The 19,660-nt window shown below is 39.5% G+C and overlaps 2 protein-coding genes across 5 annotated transcripts; one reads left to right on the plus strand and one right to left on the minus strand.

The window, feature by feature from the left end:
- The first annotated feature begins 477 nt into the window (after nucleotides 1-477).
- Nucleotides 478-12,586, plus strand: azi2 (5-azacytidine induced 2). 4 transcript variants are annotated; one of them, XM_085802559.1, is made up of 8 exons: nucleotides 478-654; nucleotides 2,151-2,404; nucleotides 3,156-3,272; nucleotides 3,577-3,682; nucleotides 5,927-6,057; nucleotides 6,451-6,515; nucleotides 7,813-7,937; nucleotides 10,235-12,586. In XM_085802559.1, the coding sequence occupies exons 2-8, from the start codon at nucleotides 2,186-2,188 to the stop codon at nucleotides 10,672-10,674; spliced, it is 1,203 nt and encodes a 400-aa protein (XP_085658685.1). In that variant the 5' UTR covers nucleotides 478-654; nucleotides 2,151-2,185; the 3' UTR covers nucleotides 10,675-12,586. The 4 variants fall into 4 exon arrangements, with proteins under 4 accessions (XP_085658685.1, XP_085658687.1, XP_085658686.1 ...); XM_085802561.1 differs by having other exon boundaries at nucleotides 3,577-3,676; XM_085802560.1 differs by having other exon boundaries at nucleotides 478-650; nucleotides 3,577-3,676.
- A 1,362-nt stretch (nucleotides 12,587-13,948) lies between these two features.
- Nucleotides 13,949-19,284, minus strand: cmc1 (C-x(9)-C motif containing 1). The gene is made up of 4 exons (XM_085802562.1): nucleotides 19,161-19,284; nucleotides 18,608-18,700; nucleotides 14,435-14,525; nucleotides 13,949-14,210 (listed from the first exon to the last, which is right to left on the minus strand). Exons 1-4 carry the CDS (start codon nucleotides 19,177-19,179, stop codon nucleotides 14,090-14,092), a joined length of 324 nt encoding a protein of 107 aa, XP_085658688.1. The 5' UTR covers nucleotides 19,180-19,284; the 3' UTR covers nucleotides 13,949-14,089.
- Nucleotides 19,285-19,660: the final 376 nt, after the last annotated feature.

Below are 19,660 nucleotides of genomic sequence, written 5' to 3' on the forward strand. Positions count from 1 at the left end.
GTACTTACTGGCCTCTTCGTGTCCTTTGGCTCCTCTAGCTGTGGGAATCAAGTGTGCCGATACTTTTCCTCCCACGCCCACTCATTTAGTCGTAGCCTTGGTCGGATTTACCTCTACAGTTATTGTGTTAAGAAAACCAAACGTCTTCGCTAGAGGCTATGAATCTGTCACTCAGTTGCCGGACTGGCTATTACAGTAACGTAATCTTCTTTTGTTGTGTTTCTGGCTGTTAGCAAGCAACCCACTAGTGATCATTACTACTACCTACTAAACTATGGAACAGTTAAAAATAAATAAAAATACACACATAAAAAAGGAAAATTAAATCATTTCTATCTATCAACCTTATGTTATTGATATATGTATACTTTAGGACTCCCTTTGACCCTACTCTAAATACATTTCCTATTTTTGAATGCCCTACTACACTTCAGATCACAACGGGCTTTTATTTTGAAAGGACTTCAGCAGTCAAGTGACTCCCGGAAGTTTTTGTTTCCTCACCTGTCAGTTCTGACACGGTGTGAATGTTCAAGCCTCGTCTCTTTGTTTGTCTGCAAAAAAAACCCTCAGGTCTTCTTTCGTCAAAGAATAAATGATATGATCCTGTCCGGCCGACGGACACCTTATTGAGGACAGCGTTTAACACGGTTGGTAAGAGTCGAGAGTTGCAAAATAATCGACTGCTTTTTACTTCACCTAGCCACATATAGCCAGAGACGTTAGCTAACCGCTAGCTAAATGTTATCATCACAACAGATCGATCTTTTTTTTTTTTAACACCGTCATGTTAGCTATTGATAATGACTTTACGACTGTCTAGGTCATGGTGTACCTACTGTGTTTTTTTCATTGTGTATCCCACTGTAAGGCTGCCTATCAGTGGGTTTTGTCGGCTGTCAACAGAGCTCATGGAAGCTAACACCACAACGTTAGCATCGTATACAAACGAGATTCATTGATTGTTTACATCTCGGTTATAGCTGCTTTCCCTCTCACCACTTTGTACAACAATATTTGGTCTCTTTAATAATAACATTGTCCTGACAGTGGTTATGATCTCACCAGATTAATCTAAGGAAGTGTAACGGAATGACGTTTCTCTTCGTGTCTTGTTTTGGGTACTTGTTCACTTTCGTTTTTGTGCACTTGTGCTCTGTTCACTTTCATATTCAGGCTGCTTTCTCTCTCGTCCATGTCGGTCAGCGGTGTTTTGTTTTTCATTGGTTCATGTCCATGACACGGATCTAAAAACCCGGTGAGGCAGTCTGCTAAAACTTAGTTATTTGTCTAAGAGCTTCGGGCCATCTGTATTAAAAACTTGGCTGCTCGGTGTTTGCTGCATCATTGCATGCTGACATCATCCGTAGCGTTGGCTGCACCGGCTCTGCTACAAACAGGTGTGTCGAGTTTAGAGCAAATACTTTAGTTGGACTGATATAATTACCGTATTGCTTACACTATAACAAAAATGTCAGTACATTTTACAGTAAAAACTGAAAAAAAAATATGACAGCAAAAAGCTATAAACTGGTTAAATATAACATTAACAACAGTGAAACATGTAAACTGTATTTTTTCCAGAGATTTATTCTGGAAAAAAATATATTACACTACTATACTCTTATGCTGGGTTTATAACATAGATATAATATAATTTTTATAAGTCCAATCCTCTTTTTTTATTTGAGAAAAAACCTTACAGCCGCAAACATTGCTACATTTTACCTCCAGTAGCCCATTTCAACATTTCTTTTGCACACAGGAAGCAATTCACTATATATTTCACAGCATTATTGTGTATGGAAAAAATAGAGGATCAAACCCTAACCCTTAGTAAGCAAATAAAGAGCAGAGGCAGCAACCATTGAACCTCATAAAGTGTAAACAAACCATATAAAATTACAACACCGGGAAATTGTGTGATCTGTTGGACATGCGGAACAAAGGTGCTACAGACCGCCTAAGATAGATATGCTCTGTCCACATAAATGTACATACTATGTGATAAGACTGTTTTACAAAAGTTCTATCAACAAGGTTAATACAACAAATGCTACTTAATTTCAGTCAACAGCAATTGGTTTGCCTTTTGCTTTGCTAAAAAACAAACAAACACTTGCCAATAAAACTCTTCATGTATCTCTCAGGTCTTCTATCTGCTACAGAGTAGGCCTGTGCAGGCATGGAGCCCCTGGCAGTGGATGATGACATCTGTATTCTCAAGCATGAGACAGCCTACACCGCAGCTGGCGAGAGCCCTGTATCGGTGTGTGCCGGCGACGAATCTGTTGCGTCCCACTTCGCCCTGGTCACAGCCTATGAGGACATCAAGAAGAGGCTGAGAGACACGGAGCGGGAGAATACGTTGCTAAGGAAGAGGGTTAAGCAGCTGGAGGATAAGGTATAGTTGTAAATGGGCAGGAAGTAGATATAGTGGCAGAGAGGCAATAGGAAGGTAGAAGGAAGACATAATAGCTTGGGGAGAGTTAAGTAAAAGAACATACTGCTTCTAATCCAGATGGTCACACAGCCAGGGTGCATGGTTTAGAAAGGTTTAGCTGAAGACAGAGATGAATGAAATCAGTTTTCTTTTTCATTTCCCGTGATGTCAGAATTATAGACAAATAGAAAATGCTCAGAGAAAGTTTGGGAAAAAGTCAGTACATTCAATACCACACTGCAAAATACTGCCTCTGGGAAAGTCTGTATGCCAGCATCATTAATATTGTTGGCCTATAGTTAAAGCTATAAAACAATGAGGAATAAATCTGCTCTGTCTAAAAACGGAGAGGAGTTCTGGAAAAGCGTGGCACTGCCAAACAATATGTTGGAGCCCCACACATTAGAGGAAAGGGCTCTTAGAATTGGATCGAAAAAATTATAGAAGCAGCACAATACATAGAGAGCTACAGTATGTAAACAGGAAGAGTCTTAATACAGTTGGTGGGCTAAAGCGAAAAACGCTGCACAATATGTGGGCAGGAAAGCCTCTCTCTATCAGTTTTGGTTTTATCTGTTGTAGCATTTGGGCCCATCAAGATAGGATGTGGTGGGAGGAAAGTAACTTCCTACCACAGATATTTGAATTCAGTAAAATTGATCTCAGTTCCTCTCTTGTCTTCTCATTGTGTTTTTATCTGTCACTACTGTAGCTCTTCAGGCCAGATGCACCTCCTTCAGAGGGTCCCCAGTATGTGAACAAGGCTTTCAGTGCTTACCGAGGTATCTATATAGAGAAGGAAGACCTGCAGATGGAGCTTAACAAACTGGTACGTAGACCGAAACTTGAACCTTCCTCCAACTGACACCAGAGCCTGGTGTAGTGATCATGTGTGTTGGAAGACCTGAAAACAACACATTTTTAAATCTAAGTAGAGTAAAGAGAGGAATTGTTGTAACTATGTTTTCTTCTGCTGTAGTAAAAGCAGAACTACCAAGCGTATGGTATAATTATACTAATGTAGCACAGCCACACTGAACTTACCTTTGAGGATGGGTTTCCTGCACCGGTATAAGTGCTGACTCTCTCTTCTCTCTCCCTCTCCATCACTGTCTCCTCTCTTTCTCTGTCAGAAAAAGGAGAAGAGTGAGAGTGAGAGGTTGCTGACGGAGCAGCTCCAGGCCAAAGAGTTGGAGCTGCTTCAGCTGCGGACAGAGATGGAGACCAGCCAAGGTACAGGTAGAGCACACTGGCCTGCTTTCTATTCTGTATAACAGAGCAGCACTCAGCAGAAAGAATGAAATTTGTTTCAGGCGCTGACAAAAAACAATCCTGTGCTGTACTCTACTTTTGTTTCACTTGAGTGTCTGTTTGTGTTTGGAAGCAAATTTTAGATTTGTAAGGTATTGAACATGAAGAAAAACATCTGGTCTGCGTAATTTTATTATGACATACAGCCTGTAACTAGGTACAAAAGTAACTTCAAGTAAAGTTTTGAGATATTAGTTTTTTAGGGAGGGAGTTATTGTATTTTAAACTTTAAATTGACTTGTGTTCCTTAAATACTGGTGTTTTCCCAAAACCGGTCACTAAAAGTCAAAACATGTAACAAGTACCTTCAACAAAATACACCAGTGAATCGATCTAAGTGGTACTTAAAGGTTCTGTAACTGATTGTCACTGCCACTAGATGTCGCACTAGACCAGCATCTCAAACCAAAAAAGTGCTTCGTCAGTCACAGCTCCCTAAAGCCGAATGAAAGCAGCCACTAATACAAACGAGAAGCAAAAGTGAATAAAGTTCCTCTGTGTACACAACACAATCAATCCTGCTGCAACCACCGGCTCATTCTAGCGATGCCATCATACGCGCCTCAGAAATGCTGGCAGTAGGCCAACTAGCAAAAGCAACATTTGCCAAACAAATTCTTAGTGACGGTGACAGCAGGTTAGCTAACAGTATCATTCCTATTCTAACCAGTCTCTTGGTGAAGCAGACATGTGATGTCATGTAGCCACCAAGAGACGAGAAGTTGTGTCAAACTGGAAACTTTAGCAGTTCATATGTTTCTCCATTTGTGTAAAGCTAGACCAGTACTGGCTCTGATGCCTGTGTCCTCATAAACACACAGAGGGACTCACATGCACTAACATGCGCACACCACAGCCTGGCTACCAACACAAAAAATAGAGAAGCTCATATTACAACACATGCAGAAGGTGACTTTGTTCTCTCCTCAGAACGTCATTACTCCACTAGGTAGCCTATATCTTTACACAGAAAATGTGTTTTTATTGCTATATTATTGTTTAGTCGACAGCACACACATTTTGATGATAGTATTTCTATATTTTTGCTTCAAAATTTGATTGATTTTTTTTACCTCTGCTACCACTGTGTAAAACCATGTTTTGTTTTGTTTTTTGTTTTTTTTATTGATCTATATCTCTGATATTCTTAATGTAAAACGCTAATCCAATAACAACATATATTTTGTGCTAAATCTTGTACAAAGCTGCAGATCAAACTCGGCCTCATTTGTGGAAATAGAACCTGCTCTCCCATGTACAGTAGACAAATATTGTTGAACCTGTATTTCTTTCTGTTCTGGATTATGGTGATGCAATATATAGACATGCTGCTATTACCACCCTCAAGGCCTTGGGTGCTGCATGTCACTCTGCTCTCAGATTCATTACACTACCAATCGTTGCACTCTCTGTGAAAAGTTCCTTGTCTGTCTCTCTGTGAGGATTTTTTTTTTTTTTTTTTTGTTTTGACAACAAACAAACGAAAATAAATAAATAGTTACATATCAATAATTATCAACAGTACATAGCAGACGTATTCATGAAACAGAGAAAAACAAAACAAAAAAAACAAAAACAAAACACGCAAGCCCATCAAAACAACGCTTTGACATTCTCAGCTGCCGCTTCTAGGTTATATATAGCTTCTAGCTTTGCCTTTTGGGCACGGGCACTGGAGATTTCTAGTGACAAAATTTCATAAAATGATAATTTCCACAGATACACATTTAAAACATGTGGTGGTTTCCATCTTTTTAGCAGCAGTTAAACCTGCAAACAGTACTCTCTTCTTAAGAAATTATACATTCAGAGGGGTGTCATCATTCAAAAGCAATATATGTGGTAAACAAGGTATATTTGTCTGAATTAAACGTGAAAGAAGATTCGAAATACTGAGCCAAAAGGAATAGACTCCAGGGCATTCCTCTGTGAGGATATTATTTACAAATGGCTTACAGTGCACTTAAAAACACTGGTTCCCTGATGATACTAGGGCAATTTAGAAATATGCTTTTAAATATGTGAATCTCTTTATTAATCTCTCAGTGATGACGATGAATGGAGGACAGTAGTACTCAACAATTTCAAATCAAAAGTTATGCAAAAAAAAATCAGAAATTAATTCACCCATCAACTGTGACTTTTTTAACTTTTTTTATCGTGTGTGTGCAGTGATGAAGAGCTTGAACAGCCCACAGGACTACTGGCAGGTGGACAGGGTCAGTGAAGTAAAGATCCACAAACTTCAGGAGGAGCTGGAGAGAGTGACACTGGAAAACAGCAGACTGATGGAGAGAAGTGGGGTAAGTAAAGGTGGGAAGAGAAAGCTGGAGAGAGAGAAAAAAAGGAAAAAGAATGAGAGAGAAATGACGGGGTGAGGGAGGAAGAGCCAGAGGAAACAGCACTGAAAAACAGTAGACTTGGAGAGATGTGGTATAACAAGAAGGAAGCGGGAGACAGTAGAGGAGAGGTGTTAGGGCAGAGAGAGACAAAGTGACACCGAGGAACAGACTAGTGAGGAAAAGGTGGGAAGGGGAAGAAAGAATGAAAGAAAAGACAAAAAGGAGTATGTCTTGAAGGGGAGCAGAAGAATCCTGAGTTATGTCATGATTTAAAAAACAAAAAACAAGGAAATACTTCAAAACAACTTCAGACACCTCATCGCTCAATTGTTTTGCATTATTTGACTTTTTTAGGAGGAACCCCAAGGCCATAATGGACCAGACATGGACGCGACCTGTGACACAAAGTATATCGCAAGGTAGAGTGCTCATGAATGTAATGAAAGAGTGACTTCCAGTTCACTACCTGACTTTCAGTTATCTACTCTGGCTAAGATAAAACACCAGAACGGCCCTTTAGAACATTAATTACTAACCAAAAAAGTCCAAGAAGCAAGAAGATGAAAATCAAAAGTTAAGCATGTGAGAGACAGGTGTGATGGGTCAGGTGTGCTGTAATATTGACTTCACCATCATACTATGCACTCTGCTGGTGTGTAGTTCCTCTCTTTGGCCACTAGAGGAAGGTGCAGCTTTATACATTTTTAATCTGTATCTACAGAAGTAACTGAACCTTAGACATGACTGAGACCAGCTAAATACTTGTGTCCATTAGAAATAGTGTAAATTGGCATTCCAGTGTGTGAAACCTCCGTGCCATATGAAATCACCCTCAACCGACTTTTTCAGTAGAATAATCTCCTGTAAATTAGCACTGACTTACATTTTATGAAGACAGTTCTGTTTGTGGCGCATTCGAATTGTTTCTTGTGTCAGCAGTTTTCAGGTGTTAATTTTTAACAGCACAAAAAGCTTTAGTTTTTCCTCACACTTTTACTTTTCGTGCTTTTTATTGTTTAATGCTGGTGTTTGAAGTTAAGACACCAAAGTGTTGATGAGATTTTGCATCTTTACCAAAAGGTGTGGATAGGGCAGTTTGTAGGTGTTGCTGCCCTCAGCAAACCTACCACATTGTAATACATTTGATAGTACTGTGAAGTTTAGCATCAACACAGACTGCCCTTAGTGTCAAAATCACATCATTGTTAATGTAGCGAATAATGTGTTTTTCCATTCGAAAGTCAAATATAGCCTAAATGTACCATAGTACATAAAACTTGTGCTGTGAGGTGAATATGCTCATCACCTGTGAAACGTGTTTGTATAGCTAGTGGCAATTAAATAACAAACCATATTGCAGAGTTTAAGTAATCACAAAGACAGCACGCTATTAACAAGCTTCTCCAGGATTTTTGGTAAACTGGCACATAGATGAGGCTTCTGTGATTATATATCTAAATTCATGTGTTACGTGACAGTTTTATGTCTTGGAATTTGAACAAAAAGTAGAAATTTAACACCTGCTAAGTTTAAGGATTACCTCCAGCAATAGGAAGGTACACTACACCCAGCTTATTTTCCCATCACACAAGATCCTGTCTGACAGTTGGACATTGTAACGAGAGAGGCTGTATAGAAAAGCTGAAATGTATTTATTTATTTATTATCTTAATGATGATATGATGTTAAAATCAGACATTGTGTTGATCTGCACAGTGAGAGGAGCATGCAGCAGATGTGCCAGGCTTTGCGCTGTGAGGTCACTCGCCTCCATTCAGAGCTGAAGCACCAAACAGGCCTGATCAGGAGGCTCAGGCCATTGATCAGCGAGACAAGACAAGGTAAGGCACGATACAGAGACAATAGTTTCAACAATATTTATCTTCCTAGCCTGTGTGTGAGTTTGTATGTTTGTGTGTGTCTGTGTGTGTGGTGTATAGCCCACCATGCACTCATCCCCTGCTGCCATTTCACACCTCTTCAGCCCCCCAGCTCAGGGAACAGCCTTTATCCCCTATAGCCTCCTATAGTCATTTCTCACAGTTGCTGCTCAGATGTAGTGAGCGCAGGTCTGAAATCTTTGTTTAGGGGTTTCTTGCATCTTTCAGACCAATACAAGCACAAATCGTGTTTTACAGCCCAGGCTAAACTCACACATTTTAAAAAAAATCTTTTTCACTTCACATATATATATATATTTTTTTTTTTTTACTGTGTGTGTGTGTGTATCATTATCCCATATTTTGTTATATATTATTTCCATTTTTTATACATTTGTGTTGAAAAAACATAATTTTTTTGTTTAAAAAAATATTCCTGTAATTGTAATGTTCCTTTTTTCTTTTTTGTTGCTCTATAGACAGGAACTAATGTGGCTAACCTCAAATGAAAGGAGGGAGTTACTACTGCCTCTTTTCACTTGAGGGAAGTCTTTCTTACGAAGTACTACTTACTGCGAAGTTTTCTCCCGCTGCTCCTTGTTACAATTTTTATAAGGGTGCGATACGACTGCAGATACTATCTTAGTGCTCAAACACTTTGATAAAAGACGACATGAAATGGTCTATCCTCCCTCTCTGATGATGTATTCTACCCTGGAAGAGATTACATCTGTTGTCGATTCCCTCAGAGTGTCAGAAGAGGAGACCAGGAGGTGAAAATTAGAACGAAATATGGCAAGAAAATAAATCTTGGCCTATTTATTCCAATGAATAAGAGGGTAATCCTGTAACTTAGATGAGGCAGATCGAGAGGAATAAGAAAAGCGAGAGTGGCAAAGAAAGGGGTGAGGGGAAGAGGAGGAGGGGGGGCTATGTATTTATTCAGTCATATTGTGCATCTGTATTCTTCTAATGTTCCTCCTTTGGAATCACTTTTATTCAAATCCTGGACTCAGGAGACCCTCTCATGGAAGAGTAGCAGGGAGGGATGGATGGATAAATGTGAGGGGATGGAGAGTGGTAGGGGGAAAAAGCGAGAGGAGATACTCTCATTTAAACTTTATTATTCACTCAAGATGATGATTTGATGGCAAGGCAATGATGTGTGTGTGAGATTAGGACATTTGATTTGTGTGGCTTAGTTCATGCATAGATGTTTGTCTGATTAGATTTTGTTGTGGTGCGTGTTTGTATGATTATTTTTGGATATTTACATGGTGCGGAGGTTTAGGTGTACAATATGTGCCCTGCTGCACAGTGTGAAATTTTACTTTCACTTCTCTGTTTTTTTACACTGTAAGGCCTATTATCTAGTCTGAGATCTAAGGTGTTGAACACACCTTAGATTTGTATCTCTTTAGGAACCTAAGCTTAATCCACATGTAAATAAGTGCAGAAATAAGTACACAGGTGTGATCATGGTGCAAAACAGTAAAACGGGCCTAGTTATTTAGCTGTTGGAGGAAAGAGTTGATGGTTTCATCTACGCTACCACATGGATTTTACAGACTACAGACTAATAGAGTTCAAATAACATAACAATTTTCACATATTTCTCACAGTTTATCAGAAGTAGGAAAGATTTGACAGAAATTAAAACCCATTTCTGACATACAGTAGTTAGATTAATGCCAATTATCAACAATAAAATGATAATTAATTCATACCTTCTCTTGTTTGTCGGTGTCACATCCATAATCCAACAGTTCCAGTTTAAGCGCACTGAAATTGAACTCTGTGCCCGATATGAAAAATTGTACTTTACAGAGGAAGATATTGAAAAGCTAATTTTCATGTAGAAAAACTAATCATTTGTCTGAGTTAAATCAGGAAATATGGGATCAAAGAATAAATCTGAAGGCATTCATTGTCAGAGTTTGGTAATTCACAGTTTTTAATACTCAAACCAGTTGTGTGTGGTTGCTCTGTAGAGTGTTAAGGTTGTGTGCAACTATGTTATTATATGAGGAAATTTGATTCAGGAAATTATTGCAATTATGAAAAGAGACAATAGTGAAACAGTTTTAAAGCAAGATTTGAATGATGTTGCCACTTTTATTTCTATAAACCTAAATCAACGTGTTTACACCCTGTGATCCAGTTTTCATCTGACTATTTTGTAACAACCACATGCCACATTTGTTTTCCTTTCACTCTCTGGCTTCCACTCTGTCTCTCACCACTTTCTCTGTCTCTAGCTGCCTCTACAGTTCCAGTCCAATGCCTGGATGATGTAGAAAAAAACAACCACCCAGTTACTCGGGCACCAGTGCCTCGTCCCCCTAGTGCCCCCCCACTCCCCTCGTGCTCTGGGCGCCCCTGCCCTCCTGTCAGTGGCCCGCCAGGCGCCCTGCTTCCGGACAGTCTGAAGGAGGACTGCTGGTTCAACGGGCGCTGGCCCTCGCAGAGCTGCTCAGAAGAGGCTCTGGGTGGGAGCAATGCCTGCTCTGTCATCCTGCCCCCTCCTCCCCTGAACCAAGCTTCCCTGGATGAGAGCTCAAGGTCCTTCCCAAGTCCCCCTAAGCCCAGTGACGCCATGTTCTGGGAGGGACACTCTGCTGCATCCAACTCATCGTGCTCAATGGGAAACTGTAGTCCCAGGAGCCCTCCCAATACTGAGTGGACCAAGCCCTATTGAGAGGAGCCTTGATGGGAGAATAGACGATTGAATAGAGCGTGTAACTGGATGGGAAACATGAATGAATGGACTCTCCAACCCTGCCACATAGCTACCACCTAACCTGCCTTAAGTTGATAAGACCACTCCTCTGGGCTGGACTGGACTGGACTGGACCTACTGGTTGTGGGGACTAACTGAAGCCAGAGGAAGCCTTTTCAAGGTGAAGACTCTGTAAACTTATTGATTTCTCTGCACACTGCATCGGCAAACATATCTAACTTTGCAGAGGAAAAGATGAGGAGAGACTCCGTAGAATCAATAGTTTGTCCATGTGTATGTGTCCCTGTATGCACATGTATAAGTGTGTGCAAGCATGCACACAAGCAATTTAATTTGTGTGTGTGCGCATATACACACATCAGAGTGTGCCTGTGTGTGCAGATCAGTGTGTGGGCATCTATCGCCCGCCTGCATCTGTATCTCGACATAATGTACCCAATAGGGCTCAAAGGGCCTCTTTCTCCATTCACTGTGGCCAGTGACTGATCACTGCAGCCACAGCTGGATATATAGTGTGAGAATTTATAAGCCTGTACTCCCTCCAAATGCAAGTCTTTTTACATTCGATCGCTGTAAAGTATTCAAGGTATGTAGTCCCACGCCTGTCTCATGATCATGTGAGGGAGATGCTGAGGTACAAGGACTTAATCTGTTGGTTTCTGTCCTGTGATGGTGACGGACATATTGGAAATGAAGGATAATCACAGATTGATCCAAATTTTTACAGCTACCAAATAAAACCTTCTTTTTAAAAATTATTTTCATCAGTCCTTTTGGATCATTATCAAAAGAAAGACTGTCACTCTACCTATGCTTACCAAATCATTTTTGAGAATGCAGTTACACTATTCGGATTTTTGAGGAGATTGCGTAACGACTAGCAAATAATAATTTTAAGCTAAAAATGTATTGCTTTCTGATATAAAATACTTCATTCACACTGGCACCAGAAAAGGTTCAACTGTTTACGATTTCACCGAAATCTCACAACTCATGCAAGCCTCTGTAAACCTGCCTGTTATCACATATTCAATTTTTCTCAGAACTACTATCAAACAATACCTGTCATGTTTTCATTACCCAATTGTAAAGGGACATGTATATGTAAGGTTGTGCATTGTTGGATGTTTTATCTGTAGGACTTTTAATTTGAAGGACTGATGGGATAGAGTCCATACACTCCCCTGTATTTTGGAAACCTGATTATGTTGGAAACTCTGCTTTTGAACAATAGGAAATGTATCTAAACTCTGTGCTGTGCTGATGTTAAACTATGACACATTTGTTTTGCAGTATGAGGTAAGTTGTGTGAAGAGGCAAGTTTCTCTTTGATTTCTCTTTTTAAGAGCCAGATGAGTATAAAGTGAACGATGTACAAAAGAAAACACATGAGTAGAATACAATATATACAGAGGGAAGAATGTGCATATCTGTATAAATGTAAATGGTGGGCTTCAGTACTCTGCCAAACGCGGTTTTGCACTCCAAATCATAGGTTTTGGTTTGTTTTGTTTTTTCCTCCCCCATCCCCGATACTTGTGATCTATATACGAGCTGTCTGCAGTGTTGGCAAGACAATGAGTATTAACCTGGAGAAATGTGAGCTGTGACTTGATGAATAGATGCACAAAGCCCAAAGGCCTGTGGTCACTGAAAAGTTTTTGTTTTTCCATTTTCCTCATTCTGTTCCATGATAACTGTGGTCTTTTTGTTCTTGATTTTTAAGAAATGTTATTTTACAGTAGTAGTTTCATACTTCTGTAAACGATTTGCAAACCAAAATGCAATGTACAGTAGATATGGATTATATTTTAGATTTACTGCACTTCAGACTGTTTGTAAATATGATCGATTAAACGAATGAAAGGAAGTGACAGTGTGCGGTCGCTCTGTCTCTACTCACTGAAATCCTATTTTAGAAATAGGTTTGCATTGTTCAATGAAATAAACTGCAGGTTTTGGCATATCAAGAAACGAGCAATAGCACAGACATTTAGGGAGAGCTATAATTGCTTCAAAACTAAAATAATTGTTTAACTGAAAAAAACAACAACTACTTAACAGTTAAAATATCTACCTGTAATTTCACAGCATTAAGTTAAAGCACTGCACTGCCTTGGTTTTTGACAAGAGCTGCAGACTGATATGATGTCAGTTATCTTAATAATGAAGGAAACAAACCTCACTCACCTAATTAAATGACATTCATGTTATGTTGTCAGCAAAGAGAATGATAAAAAAATATGTAAGAAATGGGACAACAGCTGTCATTACATATTGGAGTAACACAGTAAATCACAGACACTTTTCCTCTTAAAAAAAGAAAAAGAGCCAAGTTTGATATTTTTCTTTTTATTGTTAAGAAAAACATCTCATTAAATAAAGTGGTCTGACCCTTTAAAATCTTTAATTATTAACTTAATTTAATTTTGCTCCAGGCTGTTTTATAATGGTTGCCAATGTTTTAATCCCTGCCAATCTCAAAATACAAATAAAATTGAAACAATTACCTTTTATTATATTAAATACGGTATATTGTACAGATTGTATTGTCGCTCATTGGTTAACAATGAGCGACAATACAATCTGAATTTAATTAACTGAAATTGGTTAACAATGAGCGACCAATACAATCTGAATTTAATAATTAAACTCCTCCTGTTTTTGGATGCACTGAGTTGAAACTGAAATGCTGTAGGTTGGTCAGTTTTAAGATAAACATACCTGAATGTCAGCTGCCATTTTCCCCTTAGTGTGGTGTGTTCAACCCCCACATGAATGTTGTTTAATTTGTCATTTGTCAGTTTGTCATGAATGACTCATACTTTCTTTAATTTGCTGATTCACTGATATACACTTTACTGCCACAGAATATTTACATTATCACATCATTCCTTATGTCACCTGATCAAATGGTTATGTAAATGCACTACATTGCTTAGTTCGTTGACAGACACTGTACAAGCTTGAACTTACAAGTCTCATTCCGGATTTCAATATGCACGCTCTGAAGATGATATTCACCACTCTGGGGCCAGGCAGAGGCACCAGGCCTGCCACTTCATTACCACTTGATAAGTATAAACATACCAAGTGTTAAGCAGACTGCACGGCACCAAAGTGCTGCACTCTTACCCATAAGATCGTTGGTAAAGGTATTAGGCATAATTTTGATTATATACCACTCACACTCCAATGTAATTTCAATCACAAACAACAGATTTCAATAAAACACAGGCACGTGGCTTTATCAGTAATAAACTCTGATGGGTGGTTACGTATCCTCGATGTGCAGGACTTGATGCTGGTTCTGGTTAGAGCCTCGTGCACTGTATCTTCACCAGCAGAGGGAAGATATTTGGGTTTCATGTTGTTACATGCTAGTTGGGACTTTTTGTGTTCTTTTGTTGGTCCGGATCCCCGTCCTTTCGAACTCCAGCTTCTCTCGGATGTACTCCTGCTTACACTCTTCATAGAACGTAGTGTCATTGTAGCTAGTGGAAGACAAAAGAACAGCAGTTTGACAATCACTTTCATGGTGATGACACAGTTTTGTCTTGAGACTGCTCTGTGGGCAAGAGTTTAGTGTGTCTGCGAGGGCGACACAGAGCGGGTAAGCCCATGCACAAGGTGTTGGTGGGATAACATGTGGTGCAATAACACACGGGAAGCCACCTCGGTGTTTGAGTGCTGACTGTTGCAGCTGCAAAATACTTACTGTTGTGTCAGACATTCCTTCAGCGCTGAATTCTGCTCTCGACACTTAAACACCATGAAGAAACCGGATTCTTTACAGCAGTCGTTGAAGGCTAGAGGGAGGTGGAGAAGGAGGCAGACATTAGCAAAAATAAAAAAAATAATAAAGGAACTGGCTTAACATGTACAAGAGCCTCAGCACATAACTGTATTAATAGTGTTACTGCTTCAAATCTATTAACAGTCTACCTTACTGTAGATGATTTGACCCTTGACTTGAAAAAAGTATGCATAAGCAGACCAAGATGGGCCTCATCTTTCTGCTGCACCACAAGAAGGAACATGGTCATAGGTCATGCTGCCAAGCCTCTTATCAAGCTGAAACCCATGTTTCCTTGTTCACACAAGAGCTGAACTTAACAGTACTGGCCATAAAGTGGTTCTATCTGTGGTCACTCTTTCTCTCCACATTGGCTCTTTAACATTCAGCCCACATATACACACGTCTTTTCCCCTGTGGGAATCAAAAATAGGTTATGCTTCACTGATCTAAGTGCCCGATGAGGCCTGAGGGTAGCTGAGGTTATTAACAATAACTAGACCAGAAGCAGGAATGTTTCTAGAAATCACAGCCGTTACATTATCAGCCGTGTGAATGTGGAATATAAGGCTGTGTGTGTTAACGGACAGGGCAAAGCTCAGAGACACACAATTGATGGTATTATGGCCATTATGTTATAATTTTAATTATAAAAAACCCTTTAACCCTAACCCAGATTTTCCTTTGCATAGATGTTAATTACAAAATATCTTATATTATAAGATATATATATCACAGGGACAGTACAGACATTAAAGCCAGTTTAACCACCAACTAATCTGCTGTATGTCAGTCACTGTCCCTATACAAATTAAATGAGCACTAAGCATGGTGATTGACACAAATCAAAGACTGCAGCAGTGACGTTAAACCCCAGCTAGTGGTGTATTCAAGATTAAACGTACACGGTCCTCATTGTAAACAAGGTGCTGAAGACTCTGGGTCTTCACCTTGTTAGCAAGCTCTTGCTCAAAGCTTTAATTAAAACCACTGTCCTCCCATGTCCCCTTTACAAAAAAAAACTGACATGGTAATTACCTGTATCAGTGGCATCAGTATGGTTATCACACAGACACTTTCATCAGGATGCTGCTGTGAAAAACCAACTGCAAAACCAATTTAGAGAAGCACAACAGTGCGACTAATCTAATCAACAAACGCCTCATCCCTGTCCCATGGTACTAATAGAGGCTGCCGAGGGTTGCCTTTCTGATCGCAGTTACACCAAAGGCAAATCTATGTGATCAGAAGAGGCCCCTCTAAAGAAAAGTGTGATGCCACCTTCACTTGAGGCTGGTTTGTGTGCCATTTTTAAAGATGCAGAAGTGCAGCTCGGCAGTTAGAGGAAAGCAGAAGCTAGGGGCTTGAGCGTTTAGGGAGATTTGACCCCATAGAGGAAGATATAAGGTGTGAACCTCTAATACATAATTAGATATAGCAGAGATATGTGTCAGAATTGCATTTCTGAACATTGAAATAATTTAATTATGAAACGGTAACTGAAAACAATAGCTTAGTCAAAGGGAGAATGTTTCAAATCAGTTTTTTTTTCCATATTCTGACCAAATTTGCAACCCACCTCTGAAAATCAAAGTCTTGCTACAACATAATAGAAGTCAGTGTCACTGAGGCAATGCTCGCGCCAGTCAGTTTGGTTCTGAAAGGCATACTGACATGAATCATCACCACAATAGGAAAAATCACGTCAGGTAAAATAAAACTACAAAGATGTTACATACAGGTCAGTAGTGCTTGTTTGCCTCTACAACAAAGCCTACAATAAACAGGGTGTGTAAAGGCATATATATGCAGAGGCAGATAACACAGGAAAACATACTCGAAGATTGTGTGTTTTTTTTTGTTTTTTTTCTTTTACTTTGTGAAACACTATCAGAGACACACGTGCGGGAGCCCAGGGCAGACACAAACACAGAATGAGATGATAGAGGGTGGAGGATGGAGGTGTGAAAATGAGTGGGACGAGAAGCTAGTAATGTGAGGGGGGTTTCCACTACCCACAGCCACTGTCTGTCCCACCACCTTAGGCTGCCTGTGCATTGTCTCCCTGTGTGAGCAGTACGTACACTGGCTGACATCTGATTTGAAACCACATAAGCTAGTCACTATCTAGCTGATGTGTTGCTGCAGCAGACAGGACACACATGAGCAAAGCTGCAGCCACCACTTGTGCGCAGATAAAGCGGCAGTGGGTGTCTCGTCAATAGGCACGCTCCTCAATTCAGACAAAATAAGTGGATTCTAGAAGCAGGTGTTCACGGTGGAAGGAAACAGTTTAGCCAGAAAAAAAAACAAAAGGTCAAGGCCCAAGATTAAGAGAGACTCATTCAATAGGACAGATCAAAGACACTCTTATAGAAATATGTAGAGTGCAGAATGAGAATGAGCTACCAGTGTCAGAAGAAATTATGTCAAAATGATCAAAATATTGGCAACATCAACTGAGAATTACCGCTTGACAAAAATAAACATCAAATGCCTCAAGTAACAGTGAACGGTGAGATTTGTATATCATTTGTAAACAATGTATGTCATGATGAGAAGCTCTCATGTTTTCTTTCTTGTCAGTGTATGAAGTCTAGCCATGGAGTTGCACATAGTCAAACAAAAAAGTGCTGTGACTGGCTATCGTCAGTTAACTAATTTTGTGGTATCCTGTTCATGAATGACGACACTAACTTAACCTTATCTTTATCCATTATCTGTAAACATTGGTTTCTCACGCATTGTGTAAATTGCCGCTAATGTAAATTCTACATTGTTTCTGTGGAAGTAAAACACAGCCCCTAAAACTGAATGAAACTGGTAGGTGGCAGTGTACTAGTGTGAAGATGGACTGGACTGGAATGACGACAGAGAAAAATTACATCAATCAATAATCCTATATAATCACATTTAACTTTCTTCTTGTGGAAAATAGTAAATTAACTTTGGAATCATCTCTGTGTATACTTTAAAATTAATTCTAAAATATTGTCTGATCTACATCTATGTTATAATTATGAACAAAATGTATCTACCTGAATTAGCTTTTATTTAGTTTGTGCCCATACTGGGAACATTCATAGTGTTGGCTGGAAAAAAGTATGTGAACTGCACAGCTAATGGCTTTAACAAAAGCTAAAAGCCAGAATCAGGAATTATCAAAGGAAGGAAGAATCAAATGAGCTGCTTCATTAGTCTAACATACATACATAAGTCTCTCATGGTTGTAGGGACTGTGCTGTTCTGCCATACACACTACAGAGGAAGCTGGTGCTCCCCCCAAAAAACAGTGCAAAAACTCTGGGGAAATGTTTTGTGTACAGTGTTTCACTATGCCTGTATTTTTTAAATACAAAATTATCTCTCTATTGCATTACTGACAAATGTGGTTGCCAGTTTCTTACTTATGGTTAAAACAAATTCAATCTGACAGAACAGTCTGAGTTAATAAATGTATCACTTAGTTTCAGCTGAAACAAAAGAGTATCAGACAGGTTAGTTAAACTTGCCCATCCCAAGCCTTTTTTCACTGTTACAGCCCTCGGCCTTCATGTCTTTCGTAGGATTCATATTTTGGCATCATGGCAGAAAAAGCAAAGGTGTTGATAATAACATTTACGAAGTGACACTGAACAGGATGAGAATCATGAAACTGAAGCAGCTAAATGAAAGTCGTTCGTTGTTAATTTTATTATTTACACCTGTGTCTTGAAATATGATGGAGAAAAGATTAGAAACACCACTCAATATGTTCACACATTGCCCTTAACAGTACAAGTAAACAGAAAACAGTGAATAAAAGTGTGATTAAATAGGCTTTTAATGTCTCAGGTCGCCCATTTATAGTTGAGTAAGAGTCATAAGTTACTTAACTCTCCAGTGATAGCAGGGGAAAAAATGTGTGGGGGTTATTGCAGATGCATTTGTGAGCCTGTTCATGGATGCAAATCAAACAAATTAAGATGAACTACAACTTGTACAACAGAAATGTGTTGGGGGGAAATTATGGGACTGTCTGCAGTTCTGCTTCTTTTAAATGAAATCCTATTGAGAGAGATGTGCTGTATAAATGTATATGTCTCACACACACACCTGAAACTCTCTCAGCACAACGGTCCTTGGCTTTCTCCCTCATCATCTTGGGGATCAGGACATCTTTTTCCACATGCCTCAGCTGGATCTCCTCTGAGGAAGCAGGGTAAAAAAGACAGACAGAGGACAGGTCAAAACCACAGCCGGCCAGCACCATCATTAGCTCCAGTTTGATCATCACTTATTTTGACTGTGACTCTTTCTACATTACTCACACATGGGAATCTGGTGCTAATGCAGCATTATCACTGTAATTCATAAAATTCAGTCCCAACAGCGTTCAATGCACACAAAGTTAAGTATAACCATTAAGGACGTCGGTATGCTTATTGTGTATACTATGTGAATATTCAATTTATTCATCCGTACGTAGAGACAGCCACTTCAGTTTTAGCCAAATAGCTAACGTAACGCTAGCTACACGAGTCTACTTTATCTCGATTGCAGAGCTGGATAAAGCTACAGAAAGACGGCTTTGACTTGAAACCTACGAAGCTAACATTTTGTCATGAAAGTCACGTCGGGCATTCAAGTCGGCAGAAATGTTTAATACCTGTGTTTGCTGCTTCCATAATGGTGCTGTCTCAAAACATTACAAAACCGTACCAATGTGACCCGACTCACGTACGCTGCACAAAATACTTCCGCTGACGTAGTTGGGCGGCGCGAGAGAGAACTACAAATCCCACAGTCACGCGACACCAAGCAAAGAGCGACATGAAAAAGAGGCAGCTGTATGCTCGTCTCTGTACTCTTCACTTTGTTGACATGAGGAGACCAAAATATTGGGAACATATCTCCTTAATAAGATAATAATAACGATGACATGCTCTTCATTCAAATCCTATAGCCTAATAATAATTTACCAGTTGACAGATTCATTCTTTACCTAAATCAGACAGAAATAAAATGGTAGCCTATGATATTTGACTGTTTGTTTCTTTATGTTTTGTTTTGTTTAGCCTACTTTTTGTGTTTTTTTCTGTTTGGTTCACAACTTCAAAGAATCACTCTTAGTCTTTATCATTCAAGCCAGAAAATGCCACTCAATGT

The sequence above is a fragment of the Trachurus japonicus genome, chromosome 16 (genome assembly GCF_045865225.1).
Source record: "Trachurus japonicus isolate A0001 chromosome 16, Traja_1.0".
NCBI classification, from domain to species: domain Eukaryota; kingdom Metazoa; phylum Chordata; class Actinopteri; order Carangiformes; family Carangidae; genus Trachurus; species Trachurus japonicus.

What these genes read in the sequence shown, in the direction of transcription:
- cmc1 (XM_085802562.1), bottom strand. An exon ending in TTGTGCTGAGAGAGTTTCAG is followed by an intron (nt 14,526 to 18,607) that starts GTGTGTGTGTGA and finishes ACCTCCCTCTAG; the next exon opens with CCTTCAACGACTGCTGTAAA. An exon ending in AAGGAATGTCTGACACAACA is followed by an intron (nt 14,211 to 14,434) that starts GTAAGTATTTTG and finishes GTCTTCCACTAG; the next exon opens with CTACAATGACACTACGTTCT.
- azi2 (XM_085802559.1), top strand. Translation starts at nt 2,186, where the DNA reads ATGGAGCCCCTGGCAGTGGATGATGACATCTGTATTCTCAAGCATGAG. An exon ending in TTAAGCAGCTGGAGGATAAG is followed by an intron (nt 2,405 to 3,155) that starts GTATAGTTGTAA and finishes TCACTACTGTAG; the next exon opens with CTCTTCAGGCCAGATGCACC. An exon ending in AGATGGAGCTTAACAAACTG is followed by an intron (nt 3,273 to 3,576) that starts GTACGTAGACCG and finishes TTTCTCTGTCAG; the next exon opens with AAAAAGGAGAAGAGTGAGAG.